We start from the raw sequence: 21,683 nt of genomic DNA, 5'->3' as shown, positions 1-21,683 counted from the left end.
CTATCCTGTCTATCATTAGTATCGATATAGTTAACGTGACTCGACGTGTGTTTTCATAACTATTTAGTAGATGTCGTACAAAATACATTATCAAATTTTCGCTTGACCATCCTAATTCAGCCTTCACAGATAGTAATCACGATACCAGGAATTTAACACTTTTCATTTCAAGTAACCGAATAAGAAGTCTATATGTCATCTGATATTCCATGCGGGTATTTAGGATACAGAATGGCAGAAATATAATAGCAGGGAAAAATAATACGCTTGTCATAGGATTGTTCAAGCTGTTCATTTTGATCATGTTTGCTTTATAATTTAACCACAAACATTTGTGAATATAAAACACAGTTTATTTATGATGGGAATGTTTTCAAAAATTTATTTCACCACAACTTTTATCTGCAAAAAGATTGAAAAAGAATATTCTGAATGAAGCAAAATTATAACATTAAGTGATGATATTCACGAGAAATTAAACGCAAACCACTCATATCTGCAGATCTCACAAAGGAGGTAGATTTTAATGCCGCCCTTACGCCTTATGTAAACATTGATACTGCGTCTTATTAATTTAAAACATAATGTTCAGGAGTATCCTATTATACTTATACAGTATGGACAAGAATGTAGAAGTTGTTATAAATAGCAGCCAATACAGTCTCTCCTGCAATATTACCGACATTTTACACTGTATGTATTATAAAAAAGATGAAGTTGCACTTTCTGATAAATTCATCTTTTTTTTTATATGCAAGCAGTGGTATTTCAATATTTCATCATGTGCTTAGGTGGTCAGATCGCAAAGTCATACCTACTAGATATATGTGCACGTGTAACTGCATTTGTTTTAATGCAAGGTGAAGATAACGAACAGTGATGAATCTCATAACTCCTACAAGCAATGCAAAATAGATAGTTGGGCAAACACGGACTCCTGGACACACCAGAGGTGGGATCAGGTGCCTAGGAGGAGTAAGCATCCCCTGTTGACCGGTCACACCCGCCGTGAGCCCCACACTCCTACCAGGCAAACGGAATTATCCGCAGTCAAATCAGTGTGCCAAGAACGGCTTAACAATCGGTATGAAACACGTCAGACAGCATTTGACCCAATGCGAGGTTTAATATGAAATGAAATAACTAAATAAATCGATGTACAGCAGTATCCTGTTTTTGCTGTCTTCATCAAGTAGCAAGCTACAGAGTCGTATTTCTGCCAAATGAGAACTAGTATTGCGTAGGTATTTCAGGAGAGTTAATCGTCTCTTAGTCCCCAATACTTGTAAGAATTCACTATTTTCCTCATAAATTATACCAGGTTTGACCTCTGAACGACACATTTGTTTTCATATCCATCGCGTATTTGTGCTGAAAGAATTCGATGTGTGATATATCGCAATTTTCTTAAGCTACATGTACATATTAAATTCATTTTCTCAGTTCCCCTATTGAAAAAAATGTAATTAAATCATAAATGATTATAGAATATATTGATTTTATTATATTTCATTACATGTTGCCTCGAACTTTAAGAATTTAACTAGTTTTGACTGAAACGTGACAGAAGTCTCGGGTGATTTCTTTTGAAATTCGGTTAAATATTGATTACAAAGACCGTATAGAAGCAAATGCATAATATGATAAGGTTGACCTGTGCATCATCTATGTTTCCGTGCCTCCATGTATTCTCAGCAGAAATATAAAACGATAGAGTTTAACAAAGTATTTTGTACTTTCATGAAAGGTTAAGATAACGAACAATGATCAATCTCATATACAGAACTCTTAAATCTGATTGGGCAAGAAACAATCGCTGAGAATAGAAAGCACGAGTTCCAGGGTATAATCATCTTGCAACGGGTAACATCACTTGACAACGTTGATATTTTGAAATATATCACATGCCTCAAACTTATGCGCGTACGATCCCCCGTAGATTGTTAGGCAACGTCGTTTGAGCGTCCACTTTGTAACAAACGCGAATATCTACATTGATATGTATCTCTGTTTTGTTGTTTATATAACATTCAGTATAATAAAAGAAATATTGTATGTAGTTGAGGGTAGCATTGAAAATTTTCACCCCTTGAAAAACCATGATTTTCGGCTACACCTCGGCTGACAATGGTTTTCTCGGAGTGAATATTTTCAATGTTACCCTCTTCTACATGTAATATTTATTTAATAGCACATGCTTTTATTTCAATGTATTGGCCAATTGACGTAATTTGCATAACGACAATCTGTGTTTTTTCTTTCTTCAAAACGTACATCATTAACTTAAAATAAACAGACCACTGCACAGAAGAGAAAACAATGCGCAACAGTCATCCATTAACAATGCCAACCTTTTTTTCCCATTAAATAAAGTTCTCATCAAAGCTATAAATTTTAGTGAATTATAAACAATAGTACTTATTCTGATGGAAACTTGTGTAAAGGTGATTAACTTTGGATCGTATGCACGACTTATTTATGTAACACATACGACTTAAATTTGTCGTACATACGGTTAAGTATGTCCTACATACATGTATGACTTTGTATCTCGTATGTACGGCTTCCTTACCTCGTACGTACATTTTAGTATTTCCTACATGTGACTTAGTAACTCGTACGTACATTTTAGTATTTCCTACATGTGGCTTAGTAACTCGTACGTACATTTTAGTATTTCCTACATGTGGCTTAGTAACTCGTACGTACAACATAGGGAAAAAACATTATTCGTGTCGCAGAACGGCGCTTTCGTTACACACAAAGGCTTATTTGGTAATGTTATATTAAGTAGGGGACATCAAGTTATTTATACAAAAGATTCCCTAACTGGTCGCTTGTCAAGTTATATACATTAAAGAGAACCACGTGGGATTAGAAGAACAAAGATAGGTAACAGTAAATATGTTCTCAAAATGAAATCTTTGTAAGATACATGTGTATGCTGCATTGTGTAGTTTTCTTCACTAAATCCTATGAAATGTGACCTTAAACTTTACAGTTCTAAACGTTTCTTTTCATGTTTTATTTATCGTGTAATCGGTTAACATTTACGGGGTCGGACATACAGAATATCATCTTTTATTCTAGCTAGATTGATAGGTCCCGAACTGCAATTGTTCCGTAATCGTTATTTGATTGCCAAATAAATGAAGGCTTTGTGGATGGAGCGATACATGGATGAGAGTTTTCTCATAATGTTAACCTTAAGTGGTAACTACTTACACAAGCCTGTCACACTGTCACATTGGATGCTACATTTCTTTTCACAGTTGTAACCAAACCAACCTTCTAGACACTCTAACAGAAAATGAAAACACAACACATTAGATGCATCGTACTAAATATGCGTGTATGTATATGAACATATCAAGAGACAAAAACATCGGAATGTGAAATTAATCATTTCAATTCAGGTCTTATTTTGACATGGGATGCCCATTGTAGAATCTGAGAATATCAGTATGCATAAAGTTCTGAAATATTTATATTTTGTCCATCACCACTTCCTCCTCACTACCCTAAACAATAAAAAAAAATCTACGCATATATTCCCTTATTCTATTCCCTCTCTTCTAAAACGTGGAAATGACACTTTGGACATTTAGTGATCGCATATGATCATCTTTATTTTTAAAATACTCTTTTCCCTACAAAATCGAAATTCCAGTAGCAAATGGCAATTAGTAAATTACAGAAGCAGTCGTATTGAAATGTTTAAATAATAATGATATTTTACCCAAATCTTCAAGAAAAATATGCGGATAATTCAGTCTTGTTATAAAATATCAACCATTACCACACTTTCCTTGCCATTGTTTTGCGATGATAGTATGCACCCCCCCCCATAGACAACGACTACACTATGATATAAAGAATACCTCCGATATTTCAATCTTCAGGGCTGACCTTATGCTACTGAAAGTCATTTTATTATGAAAGAAATACAATATTCGACAAGAAAACAGACATTCCAGATTGCCTGATTGTAATTTGATTACGTTAACACATTCTAATACAGTTTTCTGTGAATGTTCCCCCTGAAAAACTTAAAATTGAATCAAGTACAAGCATGCCTCATGTAGATATAACAAATATATCCGTATCTACAAATTTAACACTCCATTGGGAACCCGATTAAAATAAGTCCTCTGTACCCCTTGCTTGTCGTACGAGGCGACTTAATGGGGTGGTACTTTGATGAAACTGCAAAAACTGAGGCCCCGTGCCACAGAAGGTGTAGCACGATAAAGTTCATACCTGTTCAAAGGCCGTAAGCACCGAGCATAGGCTTAAATTTTGCAGCCCTTTACCGGCAATGGATACATCTTCATATGAGTGAAAAATTCCCGAGAGGGACATTAAACAATATGAAATAAACGAATCGCTTTGAAACGTCTAAAATGACTTTAGATACATGCAGTTTGCACCCAGTGTTAAGCTTGAACTGATTTAGTAAGAAGGAACCCAACAGGGAACTTGCTTTAAATACTACATGCTCTAGTGCTAATGACAGCATTAATTAAAGCTAATAATGACATACACGAGAGGAATTATGTTATTTTTTCAAATTTTTATTTCATGTAGGATCAACTACCTTTACATAAAATGTGAAAGTGCTGCATGTAGTCAACTTTGTGGGAAGACCTACTGTGACCTTTACCTTTTACATCATGACAAAAATGAATTATTGGGGTCTTCTGTTAATGGTACACTACTTTTGGTATAAAATGTCAATGTTTGGATTTAAACAGTACAGAATATAAATGTTGATGCACGGATGGTCATAATATGTAGACGTCTTCTTTAGATAAACAACTACCTTCCTGTAGAATATAAAATTTACAAGATTTCATGTCATAATAAATATACCTTAATCTTGGACTGAGAGATTACCCAGTGTGATCCTGACCCTTAACTGCTTAAACACAAAATGCATGTACAGGTGTCCTTTCTTAATCATTTTCTTAATCACCTTTCTAAGATCTGAAAGGTCTATGTTGAAAAAAATTCAACTTAACGTGTGAAACTGAATGTCTGTGACCTTGGCCTTTAACTTTATGACTGAAACATCTATATATGTTTCCCTTAAAAACTATATACCTTAAGAATGTACAAGATGTTAAACATGTAATTAAAGAATATTAAAAATATTTTGACTTCATGTAAGTGATGACGGAGAGACAGATTAAAGGACCATGTCATTTTCACAAAGCATCCACAGTTTTAATGAAAGATCTCAATGAATATTATATCAATTTACCTTCAGTACATTCTCCGCCTTGATATCCTCTGTTACAGCCATTTAAACATGTTCCATTAATGTGATGACACTGTTCTAAATCCCGACATTGACCGCAGGGTCGGGTACAGTTTTCGCCATACATTCTCTCTTCGCATTCTGTTATAAGTATTAAATTTATTTACACATTTATTGTAGTTTAGATTGAACGCTTGGAAATGTTTTTTCTCAGCAAATATCGAACTTATCAATTTCGTGAATTTAAATCCCCTTCTGTGCGGTATAATTATGACTTCCAAATCTAGGGACATTGTATTGGGTAAATAAACAATAGATTTTCATACATGTATATGTAGTTACCGATTTCAATATTTTTCACGATTAACCAAATTCTTGAGAAAAAAATATTGTTTCCGGGGGTGACTTTGCCTTTTTTAATATTTATAACACGAATATTTGTTTTATTCTTTTTGTATTACAAACATGTGTATGATAAAAAAACAACAACATATATTGAAATAACATTACCTTTCTCGCAGAATGTCCCTTTCCATCCCGGGAAACAGCCAGACTCGCACCTGCCATTAAATCTGTTACAACCTCTACAATTTGGATAGCAGGCTATAGCACAGTTCTCTCCATATCTACCAGTAGGACATTCTGTTAAATGGACATTTTATAAAATCAAATGGATTGTGAATTTCATTTCTTTGAAAATACAGGAGACTATGAACTGTAACGCTTCACATCGGTATATTTTTCATGAACCACTAACCTTCTTCATGTAGTATACCTGTGTGAAGCGACCCAGTTCTTTTGATGCATTTTCAAAAATGAACACAAAAGTGAATATACAAGTGCCTGCCATACTCAAAAATGTGACCAAATAAACTGTCAGGTTAAAAATTTACTGTATTATTATTATTCTATCATTTAATAACTTTTAAAGTGATGATTTAACGACGATGCTGATTGGAGGAAAAATGATTTCTTCGTAAAAAAAATCCGTCCGGAGTTCATCTGCAGGAGTACTTTTCTCTGAAATGCGTATTCCCCGTTCTAATTTAGCGCTATTTATGTAACGTGAATTTCCACACAAGTATTGTAAACGAAATCAAAGTTCTGCGTAATATTGCTGGTACATGTATACAACTTCTTGATAGCCTGAATTATATACACATATGACACTTCTGTTGACTTCAGAGTTCTGCTAAAACTTTGTTCAATTTCACTAGAATCCTTACTTTGTTAATCTTTCTGTATTTCCAAATATTAAATGAAAACTTTTGTCGCAAACAACAATAAAGAAAACCAATTCACATCTGAATGAAAAGTGAAGATGACGAACAGTGATGAATCTCATAACTCTTATAAACAATACAATATAGAGATATCGACAAACATGGACCCCTGGACACACAAGAGGTAGGATATAGGAGGAGTAAGCATCCCCTGTAGATTGGTCACACCCGCCTTTAGCCTTCTATCTTGATTAGGGCGTGCCAATAAATTACCTTGGATACAACTGATTCCTTCATAACCCCTGTCGCATCCATTTTGGCACGTGCCGTTCACGTGGTGACACTGTTCGTTACCCAAGCAAACTCCACACGATCTAGTACAGCCTAGTCCAAATGTTTTACCATCGCATTCTGTGTAAACGAAGATATATATTGAAAATCAATGCATTTGTATCTGGGCTAAAACTTGTGAAAATAAGAAGGTGAATTATAGAAAATGATCAAAAAGTTCAGTTTCTTGTGGTATGTAAGTATGTATACTGATACATTTCTTTGTGGAAGGAAACAGAAAATGATATACGAAAGCCATGCCGTCATGTATCATGATATTTCTTTACTTGAATCACATTTGTGATTTTTCCACCCCGCCTGACATCCATTCTGACACTGCCCTGTTCCTTTGTCACATCTCTCAGGAACTCCACAGTTGATGTTACATCTCTCTTGGCAGTTGTAACCATAGCGACCCTTTGGACATTCTGTTCAGAAAGAAAATACGAGTTATAGTGAGTTACAATGATCAGATACACATTTCAATCAAGAGGACTGAAATTTTTATGTCACTGGAAAATATTTTAGTATGAAGTAAATCCAAGTTTTACCCTCACTCTAGAACGCCAGATTACAATTTCATTATGTTAAACACAATTTTTACTGTTTAAGTAAGAAAGGGCCCAGCAGGGAACTTACATTAAATATTACATACGCTAGTGCTAATGTCACAAAATTCATAATTTCTTGTAATGACCGAGAGGAATGGTTATGTTAATTTCTAAAATTTGTATGTCCTGCAGGATCAATTACCATTGTATAAAGTAATATACCTCTAAGTGTAGTAAACGTTGTGGGAATATATGCTATTATCTTGACACTTTATCCCATCACCCAAAATGTGTAATTGGTGTCTTCCTTTAATAGGCAACTACGTTTTGTATGAACTATCAACGTTTTATGTCGAAACAGGTCAGAATAAAAAAGAATCGTTGATGGACAAATGGTCATAAAGTAAAACTTATACGGTACCAATTTTGATGCACCAGATGCGCATTTCGACAAATGATGTCTCTTCAGTGATGCTCAACCGAAATGTTTGAAATCCGAAATAACTATGAAGTTTTAGAGCATAAACTGTAGATTTCATCTTTAGATAAACAACTACTTTCCGGTATGAACACTTTCCAAGATATCGTTCACAACGAAAGTGCATTAAATTTGCTATACTATAGCTTGAAGCTATACTGTGATTCTCAACTTTTTCTGTTTTACTACAAAATATATTAAAGGTTTCTCTCTTTAATCGTTAACTACATTCGTATAAGATCTGAAAGGTCTATGTTGAAAACATTTTAACTCATCGTTTCATAATGCAGACATCATGGAGTTATAGATAGAACATCTGCGACATTGATCTTTTACTCCCAAAACCTACCAAAAACTACCGTGCCTTAAATTTGTATATATGAAAATTGTAAGTAGAAACAAATTCCAATATCGTGTCACAATGGTATAGACAACGGAGAGAAGGGCGAAAGGATCATGCAATCGAGGTCTCTTAAACAGATATACATTATGTTCTGCCCATTAATCTACCTGATCATAAATAACGGATGTTAAATCGCTATGACTTTAGTTTTGTATGTTAATGTTAGCCGACTGGGGAAATAGTCAAACCCAGTACTGAGCGAGTTATGTTTGGTTATTTTGTCAATTTAGCCTACATGTATCTATAATTCATTAAATAAATCCTACAAATATTCTATTTTTAACAAAATGATAAAATGTGTATTTAAAGCGTTTCATAAGCAGTTCAAAAATAAATGCACAGCTTCACCGTAGACTTGGGTATAACATATATAGAAGCATGACGGTAATTTGCAGTATTGACTGAGTCAATTATAAACAAATTACATCTCGTCTTAAATAAACTATACAATTGATCCCCAGCGTGTTTTTCCATTAAAATATAGTGTTTCGTGTAAACTTGAAAGGTTATCTGAATGTCAATGTTTTATCCAGATATAGAATGCAGTAAGTCACCATCCATCATTCGTAAATATCGATATACATTTAGTCTTATATTGATTACGCATAAAATGACATGTACATATTTAATGCTAAAAAGGACTCGTAATTTCCCCGGAGAGTTTAATTCTATGATAAAATCACAATGTCTTGGATTGGCATCATTATACGTTACATACATGTACATCTATGTATTAGTTATTTGTCATTTACATAAAATCAATGGCGATGGCAAAGGCCTAACTTTGTAATACTTTTAAATCCGTTGTTCATCTCATGTGAGACGATCGCTCGTCAAAGATCCCCCTAGAAGCTTGTATAAGCATATAAAATGAACAATGACACGACAAATATTGAACTGTCAAATTCGTGGGACGACCTTTTCCTTCTTCAGGACGATAAAATATTTACATGGAAATGAATACTAAATAAAATACTAAGGTTAAACTACAAAAGTTGATAACAAACACAACGTCTACATGTTGAAATGATCGAGTGTATAATAGTACAATACAAAAGTCTAATCAAAACGAGCGTATGTATGTTCTACATTTTTTCTGACCTTCATCGCATTTATCGCCTCGAACTCCGACGTCACATCCGTTCGGACAACTTCCGTTCACGTGATTGCATTGCATCCCATCGCTACAGTTACCACAGTTCTGTTTACACTCCATGCCGTATTTCTTATTATCACAGGCTGTGAGACACAGTAAATCATGTTAGAAATCTAGACTAGTATTGTGTGTAATTATACGGTAAGCTTGTATATTGTATTGTACCTACGCTGAAAACCTGTAATAGTCAATAGTTACAATCAATTTACAATAACATCAAATTCTGACGGAAGAAAATATCATAATTGTAAGCAAGTAAATCATTTACATTAGTGGCATGTGTAGATATACATGTATGTACATGTATGAATATCAAAATTAATTTGCATCTGACCAATTAAATCATAACGGTTTTTTAGCTTCCAAAATCGTAAAATATGTAATTATACATTGTGTATGCATAACGTTTTATTACATATACGGGTTTTTGTCGATGAATATAATATATTTTGAAACATCAGAGTTTGTTTCCGACCATTTGCATTACTGTAATCTAAAATTACATCGAAAATATTGATATTTACTAAACTATAAAATATCCCAAATATAATTTACAATTGAACAATTGCTTTAAAGTTGGTTTTATTTTTGCTATTAGTACACATCATACACGTTAGTTCTTGAAACATGTTTAAAAAAAAAATCACAAGACTCACGTTGATCGCAGAAAGACCCCTTATATCCCGGAATACACCCCAGACAGGTTCCAGTCACAATGTCACAGTGTCTCTTCTGACAGTTCTGAGGACACGGTCTATCACAGTTCTCTCCATAAACGCCTGGTGTTGGACAACCTGCATTTGATCAATGAATTCATTTCGTAAAAGAGTATATGTAATACTTCATGAATATTTTTTTCCCAAACCACATTCAATAAAAAATAAATAAAAAGAAAAACAAGTGGCATCTGTCAGCGAAATTTATCTAATGCGAAAATCCACACAAAAATAGCTCATGTTTATAGATAAAATCTCGAGTGTATGTAATAAGATACTGATGAGTCAATTCAGTCCATGGAGGTCAATGTTCGTGAGTGTTCGAACCTTTACACCTCAAAACATGTGATGTAATTTCTGTACATTTAAACATAATGTAAATCGCATACTTCATTGTGGTTAGAAATTCGTGAGATAGGATTAAAGATGAAATCCAAGAACATTGGTTGGCTGTTTACTGTTTAACGTCCCGCTCATTATTTTTTTCTTTAATATGTAGACGCCAACATTGACGGTAAAAGGCTAAACATGTATGTCTATGCTCGTCTTCACAGCCTTTAAGCAGGGACATATCTCTATTCATCTGCCGTGACACTGGACCTCGTTATTGTGATCTCATCCAAATGACCACCCTGTATAGTCGCCTCTTACAACAAACAAGGGGTACTGAGGACCTATCATTACCCGGGTCCCTACGGGACCACGATAATTGAGTCCCACAAAATATAATGATTCAACAGTTCTCCAAGGTGTATCAGAAAACGTTTATTTATTCCTTCTGATGAAAAGAAATATCATAATAAACCTTAAGGAATCTATGATGTACAAATGGATATTAATAGAATGGTTTTTTTTTTAAATATAAAAATTCAGGAAAATTAAGAACACGCGATTTTACAATACGTTAGTGTTTGCAAACGCGGTAGGCCTAAAATTTTCAGCCATTCACCGGCAGTAGTGACGTCTCCATATGAGTGAGCGGGACGTTAAACAATATACAACTAAGCAAGTAACCAAAACAGTGAAATGCATAACTTATGTTTACCGTAAACTTCAAATTCACAGAGCTCGTTGTGTGCGTAAGAAGAATATTCAGGAGGATAAGTGACACCCTGGAGTCTCTCGATGTAATAAATGACGTAACGTCCATGATTAGGACATGTTATGTTTGTCGGGTTCGGTATTGTGGCCTTGGTGTACACCGTGTCTTTAAAACACAGTACCCCGTTCTCTTTATTGGTTGTGTTCGATATATATACTGAGAAACCAAGGAATCGAGTGGTGTACGGATTATCGAAATCTGAAAAATATTAAAAATAAACCAAATATGAAGGGTGAAAAATTAGACTATAATTTAGGATATCAAAGTTTCTCCTCTAAACTAGAGATGGCACGTTTTATGTAGGATATACATGTTTCTTTCAAAGTCTTTTAATACACTGAAGAAGAAAAACAAGGTTTATAAATAAATCCATGCAGTATAGAAGTTCGTCAATGATGTGTTTTATCCTTTTTAATCTAGCTATGTATAAAAAATTTCAACACACTTTCAATGGTTCCAAAAAGAACCTTTGCATTTAAACTAGTTTTTAGTCTTTGATCTACCCCGATGACGTGGCAAACTTTTTATAGGGAGCACAGCGTACTGCGAGCTCTAATGACTAAAGTGTGTGAAAAAGTCAGAACTGAAGCTGTACATTGATGTAGAAAAAAAATGCTACAACCCGTCATCACAAATGGCGGATACCTCACATATTAACATCTCCTTGATATGAAATTACATCGTCAACTTTCCATATAATACATTATCACCTGCATATGGTGTTTATATCTTTCAACTGATTCGATACGCAAGATATTGTTCTTCTTATGGTCAGTTTTTGAATCGAAGCAGGCTACTGACAAACAAATTGATGGTGCAGTCTCATTTAAAGTCAGCATTTCGCAAATTTTATGGTCATTTTAACGCTCACGGTGGGTATGACCGGTTGACAGGAGATGCTTACTCCTCCTATGTACCTGATAACACCTCTGGTATATCCAAGGGTTCGTGTTTAATGAAGCAGTGCCGGACCTTTAGAAGTTGAAAGGTGAATTAAGCATGCGCGCATATTATGACGATGAAAATGGATGTACATGACTGTATTCTCAAACTCTTAACTTTCTCCGCCGATGTTCCTTTGCTGAAATGCTACACATGCCGACAATTTCCCGTTTTCGATGCTGAAATGAGGGATCTTTATTTCGTATCTGTTGCTTTTTGAAGTGAAAGAATGGATTTTTGTGATTTTCAACGATTCATGAAATGTTCATTATGAATTGACCCTCCTTCCTTTTATTTGTTACGCGAATTATATGATCTTTATAACAATATATAGTTTCCCAATGCAACCCATCATTGGTTCAATTGCTGTCTTACAAGTTTGATACTCGATATATTGACAAGTTTTGATTAAAACGAATTAGGCGATAAAGAGAGGTGACAATATAACGAATTCCCCATTGCCGACCGAGCAATCGAAAGAAATTCAATACCATAAAGTTATTTTGTTTCTATTCTGTATAAACGTTAATTATCTTGAGTTCAATTCTGCAATTAGTAGTAATTAAACCGGCCACCTGAACACCTTGTCCAGTAAGTCATATTCCATCGCACCGCAATCAAAGTACAGTTGTGTGATTGCCGATGGTGTTAGGTAATTGACATTATCATCGAGGGTAAACCCTATACAATTTGAACATTAGTTTGTGAAAATCAGCGGTATATCGCATTATGCGGGGTTGGCATTATAACGGGGTGTTAACATGAGAGGAAATTCGTTCTTTAGGATTTTCAGGCAATAAGCGTGGTGGCATTATAACGGGGGCAATATATTGAGGGAGCACGTGCACTTTACCTAATTTCCCAGTATTCCAGGCGCGGGTTCGAATCCCACTCGCGCCGGTAAGTGAGAAAGTTTCCCAGTTTACTTTCAGAAGGTCGGTGGTCTCTTCCCAGATACATTGTATCTGCCTTCTCTCTTCCACCAATAAAAAACTGGGCGCCACCAGATAAATGAAAAATTGTTGAGTGTGGCAGAAAACATCAATCAATCAATTTAAATATAAATGCCAGTAGCTGCAATAATGTAGCCCTCTTTTATTTTTATTATCATTATTATTTTTAAATTTTTTAAAGGGAGAGGGCTACAACTCCTTAGGATCTCCGTAATGGTGCAAATGCGGGAGTGATTCACTCCCGCAACAATTGCGCTCATTCTAAACATTTCCTGACTTACTTTACTTAAATAAAATGATACTCTATGTTTCTTAGTCAATATATAAATTTACAACCTGCAACTTAAGATTTGTGAGGCTCTATTCTACCGTTTTCAACAAATTCGATAAATTCCAATTTCTCGATTCATATTTGTGCGCCATGTTTGATGTACTGAAGTTTCAACTTCCGATTGTCAAGTCATTTGCATATGCCATATAAGGTAGTATTTACATCAATGGACAAGTATGGAGGCGAAAGCTATTTCGTCGGTATTGGAAAGGTTTGAATTTAATATCAAGTTAAAAAACCGAACAGCAGAGTGTAAATTCTTTCTGCTACAATATGATTTTCCTTTCTTTGTCAAAGTGGCCCGAGTAACAACATTTTCGCGCTGATTGTCAATGTTTAGGTTTTTCATTAGATCCATCTACGAGATCTCGCGATAACAAGCATGGCGGAGCAGACGAAGAATTTTGCATGCTGAACATTATATGTAATGAAAAACACTTTTATTAGACATGCCCGAGCACAAAGTTGGTACTCCTTTTGGTGTAAACAACATTTGGGACTAATGCACAGAGTTTATTATCGGTTATTCATAAAATTATTTTGCACCATTACGGAGATCCTATGGAATTGTAGCCCTATCCCGAAAACTTCAGAATAAAAAAAATTGGATAGGGCAACATTCATAGTAAGTTTTTAAATCGAGGTAAGCTACTGACAAACAAGTTGATGGTACAGGGATTTCAACAGTCTCGATTGAAGTCAGCATAACGCAAATTCTATGGTCGTTATAACGATCTAGTTCGTCAATACAACCTCACATTGGGTCAAATGCTGTCTTACGTGTTTCATACCGATTGTTAAGCCGTTCTTGGCACACTGATTTGACTGCGGATAACTCCGTTTACCTGATCAGGATATGGGGCTCACGGCGGGTGTGACCGGTCAACAGGGGATGCTTACTCCTCCTAGGCACCTGATCCCACCTCTGGTGTGTCCAGGGATCCGTGTTTTCCCAACTATCTATTTTGTATTGCTTGTAGGAGTTATGAGATCGATCACTGTTCGTTATCTTCACCTTGCATTATTGCAGCGAAGATGCCAGTATTACTGTATCTGACATTTGCACTGACGTCATGAGGTCTCCAAAAGGGATATCTACAAAGTGTTTTAATGATTTCTGAAAAAGAACATTTATGTTAATATGATGCCACAGGTTTAAATGTAGAACGTTCACCCCGCATACGGAAGGTCAGGGTTCGAATCCAGGCCGCGACAGACCTAAATCGTTCAAAAGAGGTAGTGACAGTTCCATCGCAAAACGCTCGTCATCAGGTGTGAATATCACGGGTCCTCGGAGATGATCTTAAAAACGGATATCCCGTATCACAGTAGGTATGGCACGCTAAAGAACCCTCATTGTTAAATGGCCGTAAGGGTCGAACACAGGTCTTGATGACGTCTTCATATGAGAGAAGAATTATCTAGGTGACGTTAAACAAGATACAATCAATCAATAAAAAACCAACAATTAGTGAATGTGTATTCGTACCTGCAGCTAAAATAAACATTGATATTTGAATGGAAGCGTAATTGCCGTATGGAATTGCCCGATGGTCATGGTGTTGAATTGCGGTGTGTGCGTGTGGAAGTGGAGGGGGGGTACGCATATTGACTTATCCAATGAGATTCTCTTTGTGGAATATTATGTAGATAAATTTGTCTGTGCCGGGAAGTATTTATTTTTCTTCTTCGCTGTTCGTCCTATGCATTCTTTCATAATATTTTTCATGTGTAAGTATCTAAAGTGGGAACGTGTTTTAAAGCCATGCCAGCGTGCTGTAATCATTTCACAATCCATAATACTCACAATTATACTCGATATTGGCCATTGCCTTAGATTCTTTATCTATGAATAAGGTTAATGTCCGAGTACCTCTCCTAAAACGTGGTTGACGAGGGAGAATAATTTCCCTAGTGTATCAATGTAAAATACCAATGCAATGAATACAATTTTCAATTTTGTTGCACATGAGTGTGCATGACATACAGGAGAGATCGTTTTGAGTTGTAAATCTATACATTAACTATGTGTTCGAACAGAGGTCAATGATGGGTCACTGTTAAAAATATATTCTGCGTTGGTCAGCTTCTCAACAAATGACCAGCACGGTTAATATCCAATGAAATGATTTTGACCGAAGGTTAACTATATGTATAAATTATGTACAATAGGTGGTGAGCTGTAAAAATGAAAAAAAACGTATATGAACACGAACAGGAAATAACCAATGTTAGATCAATGGTTGGAATGCATGTAATCTAAAAATAAAATCTAACAATATACAAGAACTGTAATATAAATTTGAATGTGCAATGAATGAATTGAAAGTTTCGAATCAAATTATTAAATTGCTTTCAATTATAAATTAAATATTTGTGTTAACGGTGCATATTTTTGAGACGTTACAAATAAAGAATTTTGAAAACAGATCAGAGATGCGATCGTGTATATAGAACCCACTTCTGCGGAAAGTTAGTCGGTGGTATTTGTACCTGGCTAACTCTCTCTCTCTCTTTCTCTCTCTCTCTCTCTCTCTCTCTCTCTCTCTATATATATATATATATATCAGGGTATCTTATTAATGTGGTATTATGTTTTAGGGGTATATTGCATTATATTCTGTTACTAATAAATCGGCGAACCTGAAACAATTTCAAATATAAAACTACACGACCACTAAATGAACAACAGTTGCATACAATATTTATGAAAGATGTCGAAGGTTATCGAGAGAGAAAAATATGAATTGTCTTTCAACAAACTCATTATTTCCTTAATTAGGAAGCAGCATTATGGTAACAGCGATTTTTTATGCACATCATGCATGTGATGTACCGTAGATGTGTATACGCCATCTGGAGTAAACTAAGTATATAGTAGCAACGCTGTAACTGTTTACCAACCAATATGATCACTACCAGTATACTATGTTAATAAATACAGTTCTAAAACCAGACAATAAGCACTCCATGTCTTTGTACATGACATACTGGCTTTCTATATTGTTTTAGTAACCTAAATTTTGAAGACAGACTAACAAAGAACAAGAGCCACGAATACCCAAATATGACCCTGTAATTTTGAGTAAAATAAAGTATCTTCATTCCAAAATTCCATCATGGTATGAAAGAGCTTAGACCTTCTTTATAAATCCAGTGTTTTTTCCGCGAAAATGCACGCATATTGAAATTACAACATGCGGAACCCATAACAGTTGTGTTATTTTTGTAAAAGTTGATAATGTCCAACAATATGCACCAAAATTTTGTATAACCGCCAGGCCTCGATCCAATAAATATTAATGAATTGTAAATTAGTATATTAAATATTGCATAGAAGTTGAGAGTTTTTTTGGATCGAGGCCTGGGGGATATGTGAATTTTTACTTTTTATTTTCTGCAAATAACCGGAATTTCACATTCCATGCACGAAATCTGAATATTTTTCCATTCTATAGGTTTAATACAAATTGTAATATTTAAATATTATAGTTGGGGATTGCTCCATTGTCTTTTTACGAAAGCAGTGATTATTCAAAGTTAATAAAATATGATTATTTCAAACAATATTATTAAAATAAAATCGGAGCCGCGCCATCGTCGGAATCGGGTTATGTACATTGATCGATTTTGCCCCAAAATTTCAAATAGATTATGTGCTCAATTTATGAACCTGGATATATATGCAACCATGTTAGGAATAGTTACAAAAACCTTGCACTACTTAAATAGTTTTAGGAATTTGAACGAACAAGTACAAAGTTAAGTCCTCCAATCCACTCCAGATGAGATCCACCCATCGTCTGCGCCTTTACTTCCACACATTTTCTTTATACACTATCACACTGTATATATATTTTAATTATCTGAAGATCGTTGAATTTAATGAATATCTGGCTTCACATGATTCATCTCCTTACATTCAGTTTTCTTGGCACTGATGAACATGATGAAACCGTTATCCCAGTACAAAAAAAAAAAAAGACTTGGAGTTGGATGGCTAACTCGATAAGTTACGTAGATGTGAAGATATAGATCTAATAATAAATAGATTTCTAAAGTTATCATACAAACTATGGGTAACATATAAACATTAGGCGTCCACATAACGTTACAAAGGATAAACTGTAAGCTACAAGTCTCTGAGCTACAACATTCGTTCGGTTGTTTACGTGCCAACCGATTTGGACATACGTCATCGGGTACCGTTATATTTCGACACACAGGTATTCCGGTCCATTGCATATTTCATCCAAAAGAAATCAATATATAGAAATTCATACATGTACAAATATGAATACGAAAAATATATCTAGTAATATGGACCTTGTTTTGCTTGTAAATGAAATTCATTGACAGAGTTACATTACTAGATCTAATTAGCAAAATACAAGGCAGTTAATAAAAAAAATGGATAATAATAATAAATAATTCGTAAATGAAAAACAAGAGTAAAAAGAATGTTACCGAAAATAGTGTGTATTTAATTGTTTCAATTATGTTTATCATTTAAAATTCAGTCTCATCAGCAAATATGCAAAATCATAACTCTTATAACAAAATTAAAAAAAAATGACAGATGGAGAAAAAAGGAGGATATTATTAATACCGATTAAAATAGAAGTGAACATATAAATGGCACTCGTTCCTAAAGTAAAAGTTGATGTATGTATTCTTAATTTTTTTTTTAGCCAATATGATTAAGCAAAATATTACTAGGCATTATAAAAGGAAGAATCGAACACATTATTAAACCACACTTTAGTTTGAGTATTTATAATATGGAGAAAGTGTCTGATAATGGAAAAGGGTTTCCCTCATGCATTTTATGTAAGAAAAGAACTAAACCTAATGCAAGGAAGAAATGTGAAAGTGTTAAAATAACAAATGTTAATGGCGGATGCCAAACTACAGATGTGTTAATTCACCGTTAAGTTATCCTCTTGGTTGATAAAATTCTTATTTCTATTTATGTGAAAATTAGGTTCTATTGGCAACCTCCGCTTAATTTCGTTTGCACAGTGACACTTTACCAACTATATGGGAGGAAGGAGTTTGATTCTATTACGTAGCAGTATCAAAATAAGATTTTTTTTTAAATAAATGAATTAATTGCATAAATGTTATGGAGTTACATGTATAATGATGATAAGGGATTTTGAAATACACACAGGTTAATATCATTGTAATAAATGATCCGGATAGGAAACTAAATAAATACAATTAAATAAATGGAACATATTTTACCTGATTATGAGATCACGTGAAAACTGTTCTTAGCCTTATGTGAAATAAATTATCTCCATATGACTAAACTAAATGTTCTTGTGTTATTCTGTACATGTACGGCTACTTTTGTAACACAGTTTCCCTATTAGCCCCCCCCCCACACACACCATAAATGTAAATATGGCAAAACACAAAATTTTATGCAACAATTGAACTGGGTGTGCAAAAAATACAAGTGTGAAACATAGGATTAAAATGTTTACTCAATGTCCAAAGTTATACATGTAGCAACAAGTGTCTTAAATAACAACACTGCTGTCCGAAGTCTGGCTGTCATTGTTTACGGCGTGTTTACATGTACATGTGGGATAATAATAACACCCCCAAATGATAAAACACACACATACCCAATAAATCCGCAAACTCACTTTGATACCTAGAAAACGTTCACGTAAAAGTGCATGAAACGTTGTAAAATTGTGACGTTACGTTGCAAAATTATGACGTCAATAAAAATCTGGCCAAACACAATCGGTACTTTGAACGTCAATAACTAAAAAAGATTGAAATGATATCGGAAAAAGGATAACATATTGAAAAAATAGATATTCTTAGCTTCTGTCCCCGAGAATAATATCAAGTTCTGACTAAGGGTCATTTTTGGCTATTCGTGGCTCTTGTTCTTTACATGAAACATAATGAGTAAATATGATCTTCAGACAGCTTGATTTTTAATCAGAAGCATTAATAGATATCCGTCATGCAGATTAATTGCTATAAGATAATTTTAAATTGACTGTAGACACCAACACAATACGCGTACTGTAGATAGAGGAGACACACATCTCAATCCGCCTTGTATCAAATTATTCATAAAAATTACCCCAGGCTAAATTGTCCGTCCTGTAGTATATAGTTATGTGACGTATACTGAGTACACCTCCTAGATCCACCCACCACCTGGCTGTTTCTTTGCTCAATCCCGATATCGTACACTGTCCTCCAGCAACAGAACAGTCTGATTTTAGTCCGTCCACCGCTTTATCAGCTCCCCATCTAGAGGAAGAAAATGGATACAGCTGCTGTGCAGCTTTTCCTGAAGCAATGTTGTCTGAAAAGAATATATAGTTAAGATGATGTAAAACTTATACGGTACCAATTTTGATGCACCAGATGCGCATTTCGACAAATAATGTCTCTTCAGTGATGCTCAACCGAAATGTTTGAAATCCGAAATAACTATGAAGTTTTAGAGCTAAATATATCCAAAAACAGCGTGCCAAAAAATGGAGCCAAATTCGTCCAAGGATAAGAGCTATGCATGATTTCAGAAATACTATACCAACTGCAAACAGTATTCAAGGTATTGGGATTTGCTTGATATGTTAAATAGTATAGTTGGGGATACCGTGTGGGTGTTAACATGTTACAACGGTAATCCTGCATTATGTACGCATGTGTGTAAACGTCATTTGTCTAAGTACTGATTTCTTAAGGAGAGAGAGAGAGAGAGAGAGAGAGAGAGAGAGAGAGAGAGAGAGAGAGAGAGAGAATAAATAAAAGAAGAGACAATTACGTTGTACCGCTTACCTGGGTAGCGACAGTGTTTGAACTATTATTTGAATGTTAAAATCTTATTTCGAACTCATGATGACCCCCAGATTCATAGATAAATAAAAGAAGAGAAAATTACGTCGTATTTGTTTTGTTTTTAACGGAGAAAACGAACAACCAAGATCATTTACACTAAATTGTCTAATTTAAATTGTTTGAGGAAAGGGCAATTGCAAACTTCCATAGAATTAACAGGAGGCCGTGAAAGAAATCAAAACAGAAATAATGATTTATTAATGATTCTTAAAATGAAAACTAACAATATGTGATAACAATTAATTGTCATACACGCAACTTCTTGATGGCATTGCAATAAACCAGCAATTTAGCATATTTCATTCATATTCTGATTTAAATATATATATATATGCATGTCTAAAAACTGGTACTTTAATTAAGATATCAATATCATGTGTCCATATACATGTCTGATAATTGATGCTTTAATTAAGGTAAAATTATTATATGTCTATATACCCCTGGGTCGAGGCCTCTGCTGGTTGACTGTTAGTCCTCGAGGGTCTCTACAGCCCAGTAGCTAAGTACTTCTTTACTAGCTTGAAAATATGAACCTATATTTAATTGGTGGAATAAAATTTACAAACCCATTTCAAAATTAAGGATTATCTCCCTTATGCATAGCTCTTATCCTTAGACAAATTTGACTCCAGTTTTGCTGGCAATCTGTTTTCTTTTAAAATAGCTCGTACAAGTTTATTGTTTTTTCGGATTTCAAAAATTTCGTTTAGCATCACTCAAGAGACATTATTTGTCGAAATGCGCATCTGGTGCATCAAAATTGGTAGCGTATAAGTTTTACATGTAAAACTTATACGGTGCCAATTTTGATGCACCAGATAACTAGTATTTCTTTGAAGAGATAATCATCATGTGTCTACAGGCATGTCTGATAATCAGTGCTTTGATTAATTGAGATGAAATTATCATGCGTCTATATGTATGAAAGGTGAAGATAACGAACAGTGATCATTCGCATATCTCCTACAGGCAATACAAAATAGATAGTTGGGCAAACACAGACCCCTGGACACACCAGAGGTGGGATCAGGTGCCTAAGAGGAGTAAGCATCCCCTGTTGACCGGTCACACCCGCCGTGAGCCCTATATCCTGATCAGGTAAATCCGCAGTCAAAATCAGTGTGCCAAGAATGGCCTAACAATAGGTATGTATGTCTAATAATCAGTGCTTTATTTATATGCATGTCTAAAAATGAGTGCTACCATCATGTGTGTATATGTATGTCAAATAATTAGTGCTTTGATTAAGATATATGTATTGTGTGTCAATATGCTTATCTGATAATCAGTGCTTTATTTAAGATATAATTGTCATTTATCTGTATACATGTTTAATAATCAGTGCTTTATTTAAGA

At 34.6% G+C, this 21,683-nt stretch overlaps 1 protein-coding gene across 1 annotated transcript in view; it reads right to left on the bottom strand.

Moving 5' to 3' along the window:
• LOC125661701 (multiple epidermal growth factor-like domains protein 10) overlaps positions 1–21,683 on the bottom strand; it is a 113,606-nt gene that overhangs the window by 36,392 nt on the left and 55,531 nt on the right. The window contains exons 2-10 of the mRNA XM_056147607.1: positions 19,558–19,785; positions 11,163–11,417; positions 10,058–10,195; positions 9,347–9,484; positions 7,101–7,241; positions 6,757–6,894; positions 5,771–5,902; positions 5,264–5,401; positions 3,226–3,300 (exon numbers count right to left, since the gene is read on the bottom strand). Of these exons, the coding sequence (XP_056003582.1) occupies positions 3,226–3,300; positions 5,264–5,401; positions 5,771–5,902; positions 6,757–6,894; positions 7,101–7,241; positions 9,347–9,484; positions 10,058–10,195; positions 11,163–11,417; positions 19,558–19,785 (1,383 nt within the window). The remainder of the gene's footprint in view (positions 1–3,225; positions 3,301–5,263; positions 5,402–5,770; positions 5,903–6,756; positions 6,895–7,100; positions 7,242–9,346; positions 9,485–10,057; positions 10,196–11,162; positions 11,418–19,557; positions 19,786–21,683) is intronic.

The sequence above is a fragment of the Ostrea edulis genome, chromosome 8 (assembly GCF_947568905.1).
Source record: "Ostrea edulis chromosome 8, xbOstEdul1.1, whole genome shotgun sequence".
NCBI lineage: Eukaryota > Metazoa > Mollusca > Bivalvia > Ostreida > Ostreidae > Ostrea > Ostrea edulis.
This window is presented reverse-complemented; position numbering and strand designations above follow the sequence as displayed.